General features: G+C 34.7%; 1 protein-coding gene across 1 annotated transcript in view; it reads left to right on the top strand.

The window, feature by feature from the left end:
* The window catches only part of ARHGAP15 (Rho GTPase activating protein 15), a 620,743-nt gene that overhangs the window by 294,819 nt on the left and 305,561 nt on the right, over positions 1–20,363 (top strand). The window contains 2 exon segments of the mRNA XM_033112294.1: positions 16,513–16,611; positions 17,763–17,892. Coding sequence (XP_032968185.1) covers positions 16,513–16,611; positions 17,763–17,892 — 229 coding nt within the window.

Here is a 20,363-nt window from a genome sequence, read left to right as displayed (position 1 = left end):
TTTAACAAAAAAATTATGTTTGTGCAATGTGGTCTTGTTTGTCATGACAAAAAAAATGGAAAGAACTAAGTTATGAAAAAATAAAAAACTTAAATGTGTTATGACAATTCTCTATGACAGAATACTGTGAAACCATCAAATTAATAACCTCAAAAAATGTAATGGACAAGCCCTCATAATATGTATAATGTTAAAAAGTAAAAACAAAATGCAGTATTCTATATTTAATTGGGCCTATATAAGGCCTATATGTATAATATATGTAATGCATATGTTATATGCATTAAAAAATCTGGAAGGAAGTACATTAAATATTACAACGACTGTCTTTGAGAAGTGTGATACATTTGGGGTTTGATTTTCATTTTATATATTTCTGATTTTATTTAATTTTAAAGTATTCATATATTTATAATGAGAAATTATTTGTTTTAATACATTGTCTCAGGAAAAATAATATACCAATATCTGAACAAATAATAATACAAAAATATTACCACTGCATTTAAATGTTTAAAAGGCTTCATGTAATCCACATACCAAAGGGTAAGGATGGAGAGGGGTGGTAGATGAGAGTAAAGGGGATCAAATATATGGTGATGGAAGGAGAACTGACTCTGGGTGGTGAACACACAGTGTGAAATATAGATGATGTATTACAGAATTGTACACCTGAAATCTATGTAACTTTACTAATAATTGTCACCCTGATAAACTTTTTTTTTTAAAAAAAAAGGCTTCATGTAAAGGAATAAACTGATCATTAAAATTCTAGTCCTAAAACAGCAGGTTTAAGGAATTAGTTTGTCATCAAAGAGGCTTCTTAATGCTCCTAGAAAAACACTACATGGCAATTGACAATACTACCAAGAGTTTTAAGGTCCGATCAGCATACGGATATGGAAGTCTCACTTATGGGAAATGTAGTTCATTCGTATATGAGGAGACTATCTAAGTTTCCCAAATGTAATGGCAGTTTTAGAATATAGTCATGGTAATAAGTTCTGTAGAAGATACTAAATTTACTCATTTTTTGAGCCTGAGAATTTTGGAAAAGAATGTCATAGGGGCAGAATGGAAGACAGAAAAGGAAACGAGTTTGATCTCAGAGCAGCAATCACCCCGAATTGTAGTCTTGTCAAAGATGGCATAGAAAAATCAATATAATCGGGGTTAAATTTATTGGATATCTGAAATATATCAGGTCCATTTTCTCGGCTTTCTGCCATCATATTCTCTGGGTTACATTCCAAGAACACTACTCCATGAGGACAATACATCTCTGGTAACTTGGGTGTATAAAGGATGAGTAAGTTTTACTATATTTAGTTATCATAGTGGTGAGTGTTCTCTGAAAGCCTTGACGTGTGTAGTACGAGCCTCTGCTATAATTTACCAAGAAGTCTTTGGAGTCTGCTTTCAAATAATGCCATCCTGGGCCCTTTGGGATCCCTGACTCTCTGTGATTTCCTCAAGATAGCATATCAGGTATCTGACTGACATCATGGGAGCATAAGGGCATCTGTTGATGGCAAGGAGAAGACCATGGAGTCGTATTCTCTGATAATGTTTATTCCACATCTGTGATTTGTGTCCTACAAGGCTCTTGGGACTTAAACCACATGTGCTGTATTTGCATTAATGGGAACTTGAGAAGGAGAGGCCATAACACTATTAAAATGTTTAGCTTTCGCTCTCTCATCACACAGACACATGCTAATAACTACTCCCAGACCTTGTATCATGGTGCTGCAGGATGCAACGTGGAGTGCACTCATTGTTTCGATACAAGGACTTAAAAACAAATAGTTGCCATCTCTGCCTCTGATAGTTTGCCAGGCTTTTAACTTCTTTGGTTTTTCCCTCTTTAGATCATGGTGAGGTATCTCAGCTGTATTCCAAATAACACATTACCTCCAAGTCTTTCTTTCTTCTTTAATAAAGAAACTCTTGCTTTAAGGTATATTTAGAAATCCTAGGGTCTAAGCCAAATTCCAAAGAACCACATCCTAATTCTGCTTTCAAACAGCAGGAAATTACTTATCAGAGCAGAATCCCCCACACAAGGTTATTGATCACCCAGGTCTAATTGTCAAAAACGTGACACATGTTCTGGAGTCTTTCTGTAGGGTTAAATATCCAACTATTAAATTATATATGGTGACATTTTGAAGTATCTTATAAACCTGAAGAGAGACAGAGAAAGCCAAAGAGCAGGGTTTCAAGATTGCATCTTTCATTACTCCTTGGCCAGTGTAGTTTCAAATTATTTTCAAGACCCTTTAGTGGGTCGCAAAATCAACTTAGTGAGTTGGGACCAGTATTTTTTAGTGAAATGAATTAAAGAAAAAATAGACTAGAATAAAAATATCAGACTACATTACATATAGTGAGGAGAAGTTTTATTTCATGAAACTTTTGTTTCAATTATATGTATGTATATACCTCAATTATATGTATGTTCAATGATATGTACATATACACAACATGTACACATAGAAATATACACGCACAGTATGTATACTGAGTATTATATATATAGAATAATGGATAGATAGATAGAATTTTGTGTGTGCTTCTGATAAACAAAGAAGAAAGAGAGAGTGGGCAGAGGGGAGAGGTACTAGTTAGCAATGTAAAGTATAGTTCTTATCGTGGATTATGACCAAAACCTTTGAAAGCCATCCCCAGACTAGACTTCCTGGGCAGTGTCTTCTTTAACTTTTGAATAAATTCTTCCCTTAATACCTTCCTCATCTGCTGTCAAGTAAATTCACAAGCTGCATATAAATGTAATCTAATTAAATCTCAAACATTTTTAAAAAAACTTTATGCATAAAGCTCAGTAAGATGGGGATCCAATGCCATGAGCCATTCATCAAGAGTAGCTAATTATAAACCAGACACTGGTTCTAATGGTGGGACATTGTCCTCCTTAATTGTTGCTCCCCAGGAACCTAGAGAATGATAAATCGCATAGTAGTTCATAGTAAGCCTCAAAAACTGGGGGAGCAACTCACTTTACTGAAGATCTTAGATATCATTTACCCAGGGATTTGGATTATTTCTCAGGATCAGGAATAATATAGTTAATGGCAATCGAACCATCTTGATGAAGAGACAAAAAAATCTATAGTTGGGTAAGTTGCTAGGGAAAAGTTTAAACTGATAATATTGGAAGAAGTGTGTCTGCTGGACAAAATATAGAACAAAAAACTAAGGTGACAGAAAATAGTCCAAGCTTTTAGAATTAGAGTGTGAGTTGCAACCTGAAATAACAAGGGTATTTAACAGGCCAGTTGGATAATCAATGAGTACATGGAAATGACTCATTTTCGGATACTCGTATGTCCATCTGCCTTATATGCAAGGGTGGACTATTGTTTGATTACACGTCTAGTAATTTAGGTGGATGAGGCAGATGGAAGGTGGAGTTGGGGGGCAGTGAAAATCAGAGAGATGCTCAGCAGAGCCCCAGTTCCTGAAGGGGACACTGGCAGAAAGGACTCCTGTCAGCTGAGAGGGTCAGGTGCACTGTGTAAGCCACCAGAATAGGGATTCAGAAGCCAAAAAACAAGATGAGAGTAGAGTTGCAGAACAGAGCTTCAGAGAAGACAGGATATTGAGAATTGGCTGCATTCTCAACTAACAGGTCCCGAGATCGCATCAAGTCACCTTGGAATTATGTTTCATGGAGCCATGGTCCTGTGAGGTAGGCATGAGAATCTTCCTCAGATTATAGGTGATGGTAATGAAGCACAAAGATTCTAAATAACTTGCCCAAAGTTAATGCACTGAGTTAAAGGTCTGAATACAAATGCCTAGCATCTCAAAAACTGAGCAACTAAGATCAAAGACAGAGAAGCAGTTTGTTTGAGCCATGTGGAAAGGAGTGCAAAAAGGCTGAAAAGCAGAAAGAGCCTTAGAAAGTGCAGGAGATCATGAAAGCGACACTCTGCATCCTGTAGAAGTGATGTATCTTCTTTCAGAAGACTTGCAGTGGCCTAGCCTTAGAAGACAGCACCATGTTGACAGTTAGGGAAGTTGCAATACAGAGCCAGCTTTAAGAAAACGTCTCCACACCTCTGACACTATAGTATGACTCTACTAATATACCTGCTCAAGGAGCTAGCACTGTTTTCCTCTTGTCTAACATACCAACTCAAACATGCCTTCTAAATTTTAAGACCTTTGTTATCAATACCACAACTCTACAGTACTAACCTTAGTGAACTAAGCTATCATTCATTTCATAACCCTTTGTTGAGGGCTTCTGGTATTTTAGGTGCTCAGCTCAGTGCTGAGGACACATGGACTTTTTGTCATCAGGGAGCTTAAAGTGTAGCAAGGGTTGGAAAGAAGTTAAATAAGGACAATAGTGAGACGAACACCACAATGGAGTAAGTACAGTCTACTGGACGGACACTTCCTTTTTGACCTTCAGAGGTTAGAAGAGCCTGTCCCAAATAGTTGATGTCTGAATAGTTTCCTGAATGAAGAGTAGTTTTCAAAAACCCAGAACACAATCAATGACTCAATCTATCAAATAATAGTAACCACAATAGTTTTAAGTACTTACATAGGTGCCAGGTACTATATTAAATTCTTCCCCTGAATTATATTTCATGGGATAATGGTCCTATGAGGTAGGTATTACTATTTTCCTCAGATTATATGTAAGGATAGTGAAATACAAAGATTCTAAATAACTTACTCAAAGTTATGCAGCTAATAAGTAGAGGACTTGAAAGGAATAGTTTAGAGACAAAAAGAGAAATCATGAAATGCTTAGTAATCTATGTTAAAGAATTTAGGTTTTATCTTGAGGGAAATAGTAATCCAGTCAGAGACTTTCAAAGCACAGGTGACAGAAATGGGTTTGGATAGATCATGTGTCTATAGTTTAGAGGGCCAGCCCCAACACCAGTAACTTCCAAATCACGGGTGGAGTTTGGTAAACAAACCCATTCCTTGGCCCTGCCCCAAGGCTCTGCTTTGTTAGGTTCCTGTGAGCATGAGATTCTGTACTTATAATGAACTCCAAGGATGATTTAGATATCCATTATATTAGTAATTCACTAATAAGTTGGTTTAGAGAGTGGATTGTAACAACACAAACTGGCAGTTGAGAGATCTGACAGGGAATAACGATGTCTTGAATTGGAATAGATACCAAGAGAGATATCTGACCTAGAGAAATAAATTAAGGCTATATCAGTTTAAACTCTGAAAAAAACAAAGAACATACAGCAATAAAACCACAACCGTTGGGTAATGTCATTCAGGAGTGTGTTCCTCAGTGAGAATTGTGACTTAGGAGAGATTGCTGACACACATCTCCATCTAAAGGATGCGTGAAGGGAGAAGAGCCCACAAAGGGAGCTTAGGGACAGGTTCTTCTTGTCCTCTAGAGATGTCATATTCTTTCCTGTCTCTGAGGCGTTGTACAAGTTTCTCTTGTTGCCTGTGTTATGCTCTGCCCCCTCCTTTTCTTCCACTAAACCCCATCTGTCCTTGTAAGAACCTTCTCTAATATTCTTCCTTGAGGATTCCAGTTTACCCTCAGAGAAATTTTGGTTTGTTCTTAAAAATCAGTACATATGTCCCATCTTGAATCATGATTAATTATTGTTTTGCCTTGTTGGTCTCGTATATCACACTAGATTATAAGCTTCTTACGAGCAAGGCCACTGCCAGATTTTTTTTTTTTTTTAATACATCACAGTTCCTAGAATTGGACTTTAGGAAATGTTCACTAACACCTAAAGATCAGCACTTGCTGAACAGCTCACAAGTGTTGTGTGTTTTGAATAGGGACCCATATATCCCAATATACACAAAACAAGTCTATTGTCCTGGTATAATCATTAATAATGCCTCTTTTGCCTTCAAAATTGTAAGCAATAAATAAAACAGTCACCCTACTGATAATGGAAGCAATATATTTTTTAAAGTCTAGCATTTTTAAAAGGTACTATTTCTAACACAGATATCATTAGGGCGGGGGGAGTAAAGAGTATTAAGTTGTTTTTCCACACATTTAACATGGAGCAATATGTGTGTCATTCCGGATGTCACATGTCTCCATTATTAGTGGCCTACTGCTAAATTGACAGATGTCATTGTCTGTTATATAGTCATAAGTGGTTTATTTTCTTAAAGTACCATTAACATATATACATATATATGTTATGTATATATGTTGATGGTACTTTATATATATATATGTATAATTGTATTATGTATGCTATATACATATATTATTTTATTAAATATTATATATATATATACCATTGTATTATATACAGAGGATGCCAACAAACTGTATAAACATTTTAAGAAAGCAAAAAACTATTAAAATTACACTGATAGAAACCACTTTGAGCACCTCTTATAATTGCAGAAGTCACACGTGACTTGTGTTCATCATTTTCAATTTATTTAAGCCTGTAATTCACGGGAAAAGAGAAATTTCTGCTCATTCGTGAACTACCTAAATACATATATGCTTAGTCTATCATCTTTAATGACTGCTGATGCAGTTTTATAGAGGGCAACATCTAGATTGTCAAGCTATTGGTGAAATATAATTTCAAAATTTTCAGGAGCCAAAAATAAGATTTAATGTAGTATTAACCTTACTTCTTGAATTGTGAAGTTTGGTTCCAAACAAAAAAAGAAAAATTCTCTAGTTGATCCCCAAATGCTCACCTAATATTTGTTATTCTGCCCAGACTGTATAGCGAGACATCAGAGTAGGAAATAGATACCATTCTTTCTTGTAATGCACACATTCTCTAAGGGCAATTCTCAGCTCCCTCACTTTCGAGGTCAAAGGTACATTATTCCGGTGAGAATAGTTCGTCCGTGCCCTGGTTAATCTGTGTTTACTAGAACAGCACCGAGGTGCTCTGTTTATGTCTGTTTATGACAAAGTAGTTGCAAATCACACTTCTTCTTCAGATCATAAATACACATTTATCTTTAGAATATATCACCAACTGAGTCATTTTGATGTAAATATTGCACCTCTTAAATATAATGATGATAATAGAGGATGTAAATCCACAGATTTGCTCACGTGCTCCTTTTCAATAACTGAAAATATTTAATTCGCAGAAGCTTTAACATCCTATGGGGAGTGGCAGACAGACGTGTCAATAGAGTGGGACCTGCAAAAATTGTGACATTTCCTCTGAGTAATGCATAAGGCAGACTCACTGGCTTCTGCAACGGAACTATGACACGTTTTCTGAGTTGGTAGGTTTGGGTTGTGCTGTGTCCAGCAGCCCAGAAGTGAAGGATCAGAGGAAGTCCTCCGCTTCTTCACTTCTTTCAGCTCTGTCATCACATAGAAAAGGCTCTGTGGCAAAGGGTTGTAAACAACACAAGTTGAGCAATAGTCTGCAGGTTTCTTCATTCAGTCAAAATACCCATGGGAATCATCCAGCTTTCTGAGGCTGGTAAAGAGACCATATTTTGATAAGAGGTCCCCAAGATTATGGAGTAACTATGTTGTGGTGGCATTACCATCACTTACTAGTTGGCATCCTTGTCTAGAAATTCTCAGTTGGCTGTAATTTTACTTGAAAATTAAAGCACAGATTAAAGCACAGATTTTTATATGTATCTTCTGTTCTCTGAATGTAAGAAATATAAAATACACCTACACTCACTTCTAACTGGCAGTATTGTAATTCAGCAGATTTCTGTTTTCCACTGAAACCTGGAGTTGAATTGTCTTCAGCCGGAAGGCATTCAAGCTGCTGTTTTTCACTCAGCTATATTTCTCTATAAGCATCTAATTGTTTCAAAAAGTGATGTACAGTATGCAGAAACCTGAATCTGATGCAAATAAGTCTGTACAGCACTAAAGTTAACAGGTGTTCTCATTAATGTAAGTAGACATGGAACAATTCTTGAATGTTTTATAAACACTCGTAATCATGGCCAAATATGTTACAATAGCATAGAGATACATGCTGTAACATCTTTTATTCTTGTTGTGCAATCTCAGCACTTATTAATAGGAGACATGCGTGAGTCATAAACCAGTGGCAAAAATACCTGTTTTTACTTAAGTCATTGTATCTTAAAAACTAATACTTCTAAATAAAATTCTTGGTAACATAACTACTGCCACCTGTCCTCCCACAGATTGCTCATTTACTAATGTTAATAGTGCTGTAGTGAAATTAATGGCTGCAATGTTGATGGACAGCAATGAGCACCTGTGCATTATTGAGGTTCTCGAAAGACTTGACCCATTAGCCTAAGAATTTAGCTCTTAACAATCTTAAACTTGTGTCCAATCGCCCATATTACCAATTATCAATTAGGAAGGTCCATACATATGGTGAGATTCATGGATGATATATCTCTGCAAAACACAGGGTGACTTTGGAATATAATCAAGAACATTCTATTCTAGCTCGATGCATTGAAACATAGACCTACTCTGTTGTCTGAAATCTAGGACTTATTGACTGATGGGAAAATATAGTCTCAGACTGCTGTTCTCAATCTTCAAAGTGAATTGCCTACTTTACTCTGATAAAAGTGTTATTAGTAGTTGTCAAAATAATCTATTTACAGTGCCTAAAAGAGCACAATGGTACTGTAACCTTCAAAATTGTATTACAGTGGAGGATGAGTTAAATATACCATGGCATATCAAACAATAGGATATGATGCAATCACTAAAATATATAAAGTAGATAGGGTTTATTTATTATTTATTAGTGCCCCTTAGGTGTGGATTGGCAGCCACTCAGTGGGTAGACAATTACCCTTGGCTGCAGAGTGATTATAGTTTAGTGGGGGAAACAGAGAAATCGACAGGGCATTTCCATGTAGACCACTGTGTCCTATGATGAAGCAGGAGCAGGATCTCAAGGGAGCAGTCAGGAGGACATCTATTTTAAAGAACGCTTTTCTGTAAAGGTGACATCTAAATTGATGTGAATGATACAATAGAGGAAGTCAAAGTGTTCTGGGCAATGGAAATAATCTGATCTAAGGGAAGAAATAAGAATTATTATGGGACAGCTGTGGGACAACAACATTTCAAGATGGATGGATCATAGAGATGCTGAGGGAAATTTGGCTCAGGGGTCTACAGAACAGGTAGGCAGACCGAATTTAAAGAGCTTGCATTGCAGTGTAACAGCGGTAGAGAATTTCAGAATAATAAAGCAGAGGAATGGGATGTTCAGATCCAAATTTCAGAGAAGGGAAAACATAGATAAGATAGTGAAGAGACTAAAAGCTATTGTTATTAAATTCATGTGTGAGATGACAGTAGTACAAGTAGTTAAATACATTTAAAAAATCGTAACAGTACACATGATATTATCATTAAACTATAAACACATATATAATGTTTATACATTGGTGAAAAAATATAGAAGGATATTTTATAGAGAACAATTCAGTACCCTAGGGGAACGGGAAATTTTGTGTTTATGTTTACTTTTGTGTTTGTTAAATTTTTTTAATTGGATATTACTTAATGATAGAAATAATAAAAGTTGTTCTACTTTGAAAATAGCAAGGGCAGCACATTCCCAAATGACATCTGACTAAATGAGTAATACTGCACAGTGAACACAGCTCAGGCTAGAAGCTGATCTGTGTTTGGCAGTGACTGAGTAGTGCTTACCAGTGAACACAAGTCTTAGTATGATTAGTTTATCTAGGTGCAATTACTCTCCCCAAATTTAAAAATTAACGTTAACAGCAATAAAACTCTAAGCTTATATCTTTATACACCAACTGCTTCGATTAATCACTTTTTCAATCGTTTTTCATATGAGCACCACAGGCAAAAGTTTTAGTGTAGCTGACTGCAAAACTGTGGAAACTGCTAAACTATCTACTAATTACTTGGATGGTATTCTTTCATGAATATTGAGAAGACAGTTTCTCAGTGCTTAAGATTTTACCACAGATAAAAGAATGAACACAAATGTTTGTTTCTTTGCTTGTTTGTTTGTTTATTTGAAATGCATTTGGAGTTGGGTATTTTGTTAATAAACAGAAAGGTAGAGTGGGCAAGTGATATGGGGTATGGATGTTCGCTAAGGACTGATTTTATTATGCAGAAACAAATCTGTGTTGTAAGAATGCACGGACCAAATTATTTGGGTGTCAAAGGTACAGCTCAATTTCAATTAAAAAACACCGTTTCTTAAAGGGTTGGCCTTAAACCTTAGATTTCAGAATGCACTTGAGATCTGTCGTATATGTAGTCCAACATTTGTTTACTTTCCATTAAATAAGAAATTGCTTACATGGGCAGGTTATTTTGATATGATGACACCACTGAGGGTTTCAATAAATGTACATGCAGATCAATCAACCCCAAACACATTGAAAACATATCCAATAAACATCTGGAAACTAATGAACACACATTTGTTAACACAGGGGGAGTTGTGGAAATGCAGGATCCATCTTTGCTCAGGCTTATTTAGTAGCATGTGGATTTAAGAACATTTCACAGAGTTAGAAGAAACAGGGTAATTATAACATAAGGTTCAACATCTTTAGATATGTAGAACATTTTCCATTGCTTAAAACAAATATTCCCTAAGAAAGTATAAAACATTTTTCTGACTTGCAAAGTTTTTTGCAGTCTATCATTTAAATTACTTAAATAAAGGGAGCTTTACTGCTCCCCAAAGCTGAGAATATAACACCCTCCATGCATATTAGCTTGATCTTCTTGACAGACCAGAAAAGTGTTTGTGTGTGCCAATTAAAACAAAAATGGATCCCTAGTGGCTTGTTCCTCACACAACTTCTGAAGACTGCTATCATTGTTTGCTAGGGTAACCCTGGATAAGGCTGCTAGCCAAAGTAAACAAACTTTTCAAAACTTTCATGACAGATGGGGGTTACAAATGCATTTTAATAAGAGAGTTGCCAAAGCAACTCTTTTTTTTTTTTTTTTTATAATCAGTATATATTTACTTAACATCTAGCAACATTGGGAACACAAAACAGATATTTTCTCACAAAATGCTTTAACAAGTAACATTTTTGGAAAGACAAATTGAAGACCTTTTACTTCTGATATTTTACCCTTAGTTTTATGTTAACTTTGCTCGACATGTTAAGAACAATGTTAGGAGTTCCTCAGGCCTGACTGTAATTTGAGACAGACATGCAGCTTGATAATGTAATTTCTTTGGTGGTCATAAACACCTTTGAGACCAAGTAATTTAACTATTAGTATAACCATGACAACCCTCATTTAATCAGCTATATCAAATGTAGAGTGTGATGTGAGATGAAAAAATTGTGAATCTGCAGGGTTTTAAGAAAATCATTATCGCTTCAATGTTAGGTCTTTATGTCACACTACGATGCAGCCAAAATATTAATGTATATCTCTATTTTTATACTGTTACGCTTCATTAAAGATACGGCCATAATTAATATGAAATATAATTTATATCCACTTTAAATGAATTTAGTATATTTTGATATAAGTTTATTTGCTTAATTAGCATGTAATGATTTCATTATAAAGTTCAAAGTATCTCCAAAAATAATAGAAATTAAATTCCACTCCTCTTAAATGGGTAATCCACTTATTTGTAGAATCACTGTAGAACCATCACTTAACATTTTTTAGGGCTCTTTGGATATCTGGCATATTTTATTACACATTTGCTACATATAGTTTCAGCTTCCTTAAGGTGGAGCAAACCCTCCTTAGGTTCACGAAGATTGATCGTAAGCAAAATATGAAAGATATTTAGTTCAAACGTTGGATTGTTTTAGTCCATTCTAATATCTGAAGGAATTTTTTGGATGCTCCAGTTCTGGTTTAGATATATTTTTTCATAGCAGAATAGTGATAGTTTTTAAGGGAAAAAAAAAAAGAAAGAAAAAAAACTCTGAGTAAGAATGTTGGGTGATCTTTTTTAAAATGTGCTATTTTTAGCATAACAGTAAAGAAGCAAGCTATTTTTGTCTGAGGTCTATGCATATATTCTAAATTTCACAACTAAAGCCAAAATCATCATGGTTCTTTCACCATATACAGAGAGTATACAACTGTTGGCTGAGGACTAGTGAACAAGAAATCAAGATCTTTGTAATCTCTTAATTCTGTCATTTAAAATGATGCCAATTTGATAGAATGGCATTCTCATTTTTCTCATTTGCTTCATTTTCTTCATTTGCTTTATGACAGTAGAGGGAAGTGGCATTTGCAGAATGTTTATTATGTGCTTTGAGATCATTAAAGCTGATGTCACTTTGCATACCAAGTGGTAGTATTCATATCTTTAATATACTACAGTTCTGATACAATAAACCTTTAACAAATAACGCATCATGACCAACAGTTTATACATAATTCCATGATGTGAATGTGTGTGCAGTAACTACTCCCTCCTCTGAAATCTTGACATGAGTGTTGTCCGTGCCACTCACACTGGGACCTAGTATAAGCCAGTTTCTATTGTTATTTATCTTTTTATGCATATGTGCTATGTTTCCAAACAGATTATGAACTCTTGAGAGTGGGGGTTGCAGATCCCCAGCTTCTAGCAATGTGCCTTGCACTTAGTGGAGCTTAATTAGTTCTTGTTGATGATCCGGGTGATGTTTAGTCAGAAACACATCCTCTCAGTCTCCTGAAAGAATTATTCGTGGGGTTGACTCTATAATAGGAAGAGTGCTACTATAAAGGAGAGGAACACACGTCACTCATTATCTCTTGCACCCTTGATAATCTCCCAATGTGCATGTGAGGTCAACTGGAACAGAAATAGCCAATGTATTTAACCACCAAACATGTTTTGCTGATGAGGTGTCTATCTGTAGCATAAAGTTGTCCATTGATCATTATCAAAATCAATTAACTATCATTTATAAACGATTGGCAATAATTAAATTAAAGTATATACAATGTTTACTCTGTGAAGCTGTGAATAGGCTTACTTTGCTTTTTCATTATTTTTTCCAAATTCTCCACAATAAATTCAATTATTCTTATAATCAGAAAAAAAAGGTGAAGTTCTAAACATTTTTTTTTTCTAGTCCGGTAAACCAAAGTATGAAAAATTTTAATTGTATAAATGCCATTCTACATATTAATTTCTCAGCTAATTTAAAATCTAACATGGGAAGGACTAGCTGTCAGAATCCATATTGATAAGGGTGACACGTAGTTGACAATATTGAAAAGGGCAATACTTAAATAAACATAAACACTACTTGTTAAAACTCCTTTAAGATGTTTCAAATTAGTATAATAATGCTACATTTGTTAATTAACACCGAACAAGCAAATTTCTTCTCATGTCTTACCAGTTGAGTTTGTGCTCAATATACCTGCCTTCATCTTTAGAGGAACCATAACAAGAACACATACCACGGTTCTTAGCCCAAGGAAAAAATATTGTTGAATTAATAGCAAAGAGACTTAAGGAATGTGTCTGTTCTACATTTTCCCAGTGGATATGCTTACGTAATTTCCGAGGAATACATTTGCTACCAGCAAGTATTCAGATAGATCCTTATTTTAGAGTGAAAATGTTTGGGACAAATTTCCCCAGACAGGTAATTAAAGATATCTATTATTGACAATACTAGCACATTTCATTAAGACTGCTTTGGTGCCAGAATATATCCCTTCCAAACAGGACTTGGAGAAAAAGGATTTCAAGAGACATTTGTCTAAAGGAGGCTTCAAAGCAAAATGGAGACCAGCAGCTCTTGCTTAAACTTGTATTTCCTATAAGATTTTTTTTTAATCCATTTCACTCCAGCATCTGTCACCTAAGCACACCATAATATAGAAAGAATACATTAGTATGGCTTAAGTATGGCTTAATATCAAATCTTTTATGTCTATTATTAGTTCTACATCACTTTAGATTGTCATCAGGAGTTTTTCAATCAAAAGATTTAGTCAAAGTAAACGTTCTTTACTGATGTCTTTCTTTCCCCCAAGAGTGTTGAAAATTCAGTTGTTCAAAGTGCAAATATGATTCAGAAAACCATTTATCAGAAAACCTAAAGAGGTAATGTAAAAAAAAGTAGACTGAGAACCTGAATTAAATGGCTTTATCAGTTAAAGACTTTGAAACTGCTTTCCTCTGAGTGACTGGAATGGAGCAGAACAAAGTCAATTACTGACTGTAATTAAGAAGTGGATGCATTTAAACTGTAGAGAGCAGTAGCAGACTTCTCCAGACTGCCTAGTAACTCGAAAGAAGAGTGGGAAGACAGAGAGAAGGATGTGAACTGTATCTCTGATAGGATGTTCTGAATGAATTGCATTCATATAGTGCTCTGGTCCAGCTTCCCAAAATGAATTTATAAACCACTGATTATGTACGATTAATGCAGTGAAATATTTGGACAAAGAAACTTTTAACATACGTTTGGCGTTTGGTTGTGTGAGTAGTAAAAGATCTTTGCGTTGCATAGCATGCACCAAAAATGCAAATGCACTGCTGAAGTACTTATATTTTATCACGGTTTGAACTTACTAGGCTGAAAACTGAACTATGTTGGCTCTTTCGTAAACCCTCAGAATACAGTAAATGTAATTAAGTTTGTTTCTTGTACTTTGAAAAGTTTCATTTTTATAATTTTAGTAATGGTTTATTTATAATGGCAGGGAAATAGACTGTAGGTTGTATTTGGGCTAATTCATTTTTCGTTGTATATGTTAACAAATTGTGATGTTACATAGCACATTTATAATCAAAATATTTACGTTTAGATTAGGATGAAGGTAGGGTCAGGACGTTACTAGTATTTTTGGGTTAGTTAAAAGTGACCTTATATTTTTAGATTATTATTTCTGTGGCAACACTTTATAAAGTAAATATTTGGAACTTTATGTAAGTAAAGAACATTGCAAGGGTGTTCAGATAATTAGGCAAACATCAGCTTAACTGTCTTTTACTAGATACATAAAACAGAAGACTATTTGGAGGCTATTTCAGGCCACCCCAAATCTTTCGCACATTTTGACTTAAGAAAAGAGTGATTGGTCCGGTAATTTGTCAGATTCTAGTGCGGGTAATTAACTTCCTCTTATTTTCTAATCTTTCACGTCTCACAATTGCATATACTTTGGATAGTTCCTCTCCTTACAGTGGTAAAATGTTGGAATCTATCTCACTCAAGAATGGTTACATTGTTGCACTGAGAGCTGTTGCGTCTCTATATAGTTTTTTAAAAATAAATGACAAATGAATATTTATGTATGTGTGTAATCAAAGATTTCTTTAAACCTTCAGGATCATTGTTATTAAATGTTGCCATAAGAATCATTTAAGCCTTCAGAGTGAGCTATTCTGGGTAATAATTGTCACTTTAATGATAGAATTATGGAGACATCTGAAGCATGGTTTGTGATTTCCTGAACCTGTGCCACATTTCAGTGTTCACCTCCTATTTAGAGCAAGTAAGGCTGAGAAGAGGTGACTAGCTCCCAACTGAGTACGTTGAAATGTCAGTCCTCTAAACCTCTGCAGCCTTGGTTGATGTGTGACAGCAGTTGGGAAATGTTCATCTTCCCGTTAAAAGAAAAAGTCAATAATACAAAAGGAAAAATCACAGTTCAGACTGATGGCCTAATATGAAAAGCGTGTGCACACCCACTCTAATCAAATTCTTCTCTAAGTAGCCCTTTATGTGTGAAATCAAGAGCATTGGTCTGTTTCTATAGGGTCACATCCTCTGTCACAATTCTTGGGAGAAAAAGATTCACTGTAATGAAAATGCATATAGTTACATGCTAAATATTGCCAACTACTTAACAGCCCTGAGAGTCTGGAATGGGGATGTTCACTTGATAAATACTCTCTATGCGAGGTTCAAATATGTAAATAAACTTCTATTCTAATATACTCCCTTTACGGGGAAATTGGTCCTTTATTACTTTCCTATAGATCTTTATGATAGAAAAGTAGATCTAGCCAAATGTTATTCATTTGAATGACCTTTTAGAAAAGTCTGCATTAGTCTCTTTGGTAAATAATCTGTTTTAGAGCCCTCCATAAAAGGAAATCAAATATAGAGATACTATTAGATTTGAAAAAGACAAACAGGAAAGAGCCAAAAGTGCAGAATGATTTCTGACACACCCGGGTGCATTTTTCTTAAGTAAGTGGATACTGTCTGCATTATTTTGAACTTCCTGGCTTGCTTCTCCTTGAGTTGGAGTAACTCAGCTTTAGTACTACTCTGAGTTAATCGTTCTATTATTAAAACAATAATGTATTTGTTATGACATGAAAAAACAGTTTATACTGAGCAGTTCAAAATGATCCTAGTCTCCCAGTTCCCAGAAAGACAATTACTGGAATACAAGAAAATATTTCAGTGTATTAAAATGTGTTTTTTAAAAAGGATATATATATATATATATATATATATATATATATATATATATACACTTTTTTTTTTAATGCAAGAGTTTTATTTTATGGTTTGCTTACATTTAAATTTTTTTTTTTTTTTTTTTTTTTTTTTCAGATCACAACAGTATCAGGAAATGAGTTTCTTCTACAGTCAGATATTGACTTCATCATATTGGATTGGTTCCACGCTATCAAAAATGCAATTGACAGATTGGTATGTATTTGTTTTGGCTGTTACCTTTATTAATTAAAATGTAGTCATTTAAATCTCATTGCTTAGCCATATAACACACACGCATTTAAATATATCCTATGGATTGAGAAATATTAAGTTATTTTAAGTTTAGATAGAGTCCACTAAAAACATTTCAGGATTTGTGGAACTAAATGTCATTTGATTTCTCTCTTTCAAAAACACAGTGTATTCATATTTTTTTAATGAAATAACACGGACATTCATTTACTGAAGGCTGCAAAAAGCACACAAACGCTTAATAACTATCAAATTTTCACATTTTCAGTTTATGCCGTCTATAATACATGTTCTGGAGAATAAATATCAATATATTTAAAGCCCATACTCACTGTTATAATACCACTAAATAATAATCCTTGGTACTGATTTTCATTGTTCTTCCAGCTAAGCTAGAATGTTCTCGTGAAAATTACATATCTAGAACTTTATGAAATTATCCTAAATCACACATTCAGAGTATGTTTTTAAAAGAGTCAAACTATTTAAAACCACTCATTTTATACTGATTCTAGACCAAACATCTAATTTTAGGACACTAAATATTTGCAAACTCTTGAGGAAAAAAAAAAAAATTTTGAGAGCTTTTAATAAGGTATACAGTAGGAAAATACATTTTCTGTGTGATTTTATTGCTATCGCAGTCTTCCATTATACCATGTGGGCACTAAAACTTAAAAAATAAGCATGGGTAAGTGCTTGCGCCGCCCCCCATGCGTGCACGCATACTGAGTTTGTTGTCGTTAAGAGTGGACTCTGCAGTCAAACTGCCTGAGTTTGAATTCTGGTTCTATGATTTACTAGCTGTGTGGCCTTAGGCAAATGGCTTATCTCTTTTGGCTTCAATTTTCTTACATGGAAAGTAAGGATGATAATAGTAATAATACCTACCTCACAGGATCACTCTGATGATTGAATTAATGCATGGGGCGTGCTTGGGGAAATATACAACATTTAGTAAGCACCATAGGTATAACTATAATTAAATTTGTATATTAAGCGTAACATAGAGCTCCCATCCCCCAAATAATCTTACAGATCCCCACACTATTTCTTAAATGTATGTTTTCTTTCTTGTAAAATTGTTGAGGCTAATTGTTTGTTATTTTCAGCCAAAGGATCCGAGCAGTTCACCCAGAAAGATGGAATTGTTCAAAATCCAGAGATCCTCCAGCACTGAATTACTAAGTCACTATGATAGTGATATAAAAGAACAGAAACCAGAGCACAGAAAATCTTTAAGTAAGTATTTTTTTGACTTGCTCATTTTAACTTCGCCCAAATGCGGTGCTGATGAAATATAAATGCATTGAAATGAGATTTGAGCCAAACTCATACTACTCATGGAAGATTCGTAGCCATTTCCTGGCCAGGAATTCCTGGAGGGCAGGCTGGGTGCTTTGCTTGCATCATTGTTGGTAACACCTTTTGAAAAAATAATTGTTCCAGGGTCATGGTCTCTGCTTACACCAATAGCTATGGCATTCAGATTGGTGATTGATTTTGAGAGTGGGAAATGTCAAGCATCTCCAAACCTTGGTATACTGTTTGATCTCCATACATTAAAAGATATAAGCATGACCACCACAGTTGGCCCAACATAAACCAAAAGGCTATGCAACTTTCTGCACTTTCAGATCACCAGAAAGATTTAGAAATAAGGGATATGCATTAAATGTTCTATAAGGTCACATCTAGTTCTAGTGTTCTAGAAGAAATGAATCTGGAAGAAAAAGGACCAATCTCTCCATTTATATCATGACCTTGAGTATATCTCTTAATCTTTCCCAACCTGCTTGTTCCTCAACGAAAGCGTGTTATTAAAAGGTGTCACATTTATCTCATAGACTTGGTTTGAGTCCCAACTTTCTAAAAGAAGAAGTAGATATCTCTGGAAGCAGAAAAACCAGTTTCCCAAAGTCTCAAAAATTATACCGCTTTTCCTGGATCATCTTCCTACCTACCCAATCTCAGAATCACCATCTTTCTGCCGTTTTCCTCTGACCAGAGTTCAGTGTAGTTACATGTTAGTTTTCTGAATTTAGGGAGACCTCAGTAAGTAGAGAAGGACTGCTAACATAATTTCTACATATATACCTGGGTACATATGCTAGATGACTATATGTGTATATAGTCCTGCTACTTGTGTGCATTAGGAAAGACTATGCACATCTATATACATATATATGAAACATACAGGCACACTCACACACGTACACAAGGAAGAGGGAAGCTATTTAAATGTGATATCATATCCTCCAAAGCTAAATTATTGGGAGCCTCAAAATCTAGAAAGAGCGTAAAAATTTCAAGTAGAAGCATCCTTTCAAAATTAAGTCGTTATTTAACGAAGCGTACCATAATTTCAACAACTGCTAGATACATATTTAGTTAGCTAGTTGTGTTAAGTTGAAGTTTAAAATGATCAAGGTTAATATCTTGAACTGCATGGTGCTTTGCAAATACGTTGTGGAGAGTTAGCAATGCCATTTAAAAAGATTTTTCCACATGATGATATAGTTTGGAGTTGTCTCATTTGAACATTTCCCTTTAACTCCTGGTCATTGTCTCCTTGTACTTCATAAGGGATCAGATATACGGTAAGATTTTAGAATGAGAATTCAATTGTGAGGATATAATTAATGTTAATTATAATAGCCATTTTGTAGTAGATCTAAAGGATGTATAAGCAATGATTAGTAGATCTGGTATCTCAGATATAATCGTTGCTTTGGAGAAGACTGTGGCACACTTCTAAAGCCTGGAGCTCTGGAAAAAAGTAAAGGTTTGTAAAAGTGTGTTTGAGAAACATTGAGGCAAATGGATTCTTTGTTCAGCAATAGGCACGTGAAATGTTTTAAGATGATACTAGTGAGGGGGGAAATTCCTACTGATTGAATACCAATTACTACTCTTTAGAATTTATTTTTAATTGAGAAAGGCACTTATTTGTTTATTTGGGGCTTAAATTCAATCCTACCTAAAGACAAGGGAACATACATATCCGATTTACTCTATTCATTTCAAAATGTACCGACCTGTATAATGACCTTATATTCACCATTTCCTTCACAGTTGAAAAATAATAATAGCTGGTAAATATTGAGAACTTAGGGCTTACCAGGCGTTGTTCTAAGTGCTTGTCTTATATTGACTTACTTAATTATCCGACTAATACAATCATTTAGGTACTATTGTTAACCCTATTTTATAGATGAAGAAATGAAGGCACAGAGAATTAAAGCAACTTGTATAAAAACAAGTTATGGAGAGAAGTTTCAAAGTCAAGCAATCTGATATTACAGCCTGTGCTTTTAACCATTACACTATAGTGAAGAGAACAAATAAAAGGTAAACTTAGTTTATCAACCTTAGACTTGGAAGGAAATACTATATTAAAATGGGATCCACAGAAATCAGTAAACTTAAATAGGGACCAAAAACATATTAGCAAAGGAATTAAAACCAGATGTTTTCTTTGGACTTTGATTTCACTATTAAAACAAAAAGGTCATTTAATCTTTAGCCCTAATTTTAGAAAATGCTTCTTTTATGTATTTTAGTGGATATTTATAGTTGTAAGCCTTTGTTAGGGCTAGTATATATTTTTGCAACGTAGGATACAGTTAATATCCATCTATTACTTTGAATTAAGTTTATTCAGTATTTGTGTATTCATTCTCTTTCGAAAGGTATAATGATTGAACCACCCA

This window comes from Rhinolophus ferrumequinum, chromosome 8 (assembly GCF_004115265.2).
Source record: "Rhinolophus ferrumequinum isolate MPI-CBG mRhiFer1 chromosome 8, mRhiFer1_v1.p, whole genome shotgun sequence".
In the NCBI taxonomy this organism is placed as follows: Eukaryota; Metazoa; Chordata; class Mammalia; order Chiroptera; family Rhinolophidae; genus Rhinolophus; species Rhinolophus ferrumequinum.
The sequence above is the reverse complement of the archived record's forward strand: the minus strand, read 5'-3'. Positions and strand labels throughout refer to the sequence as shown.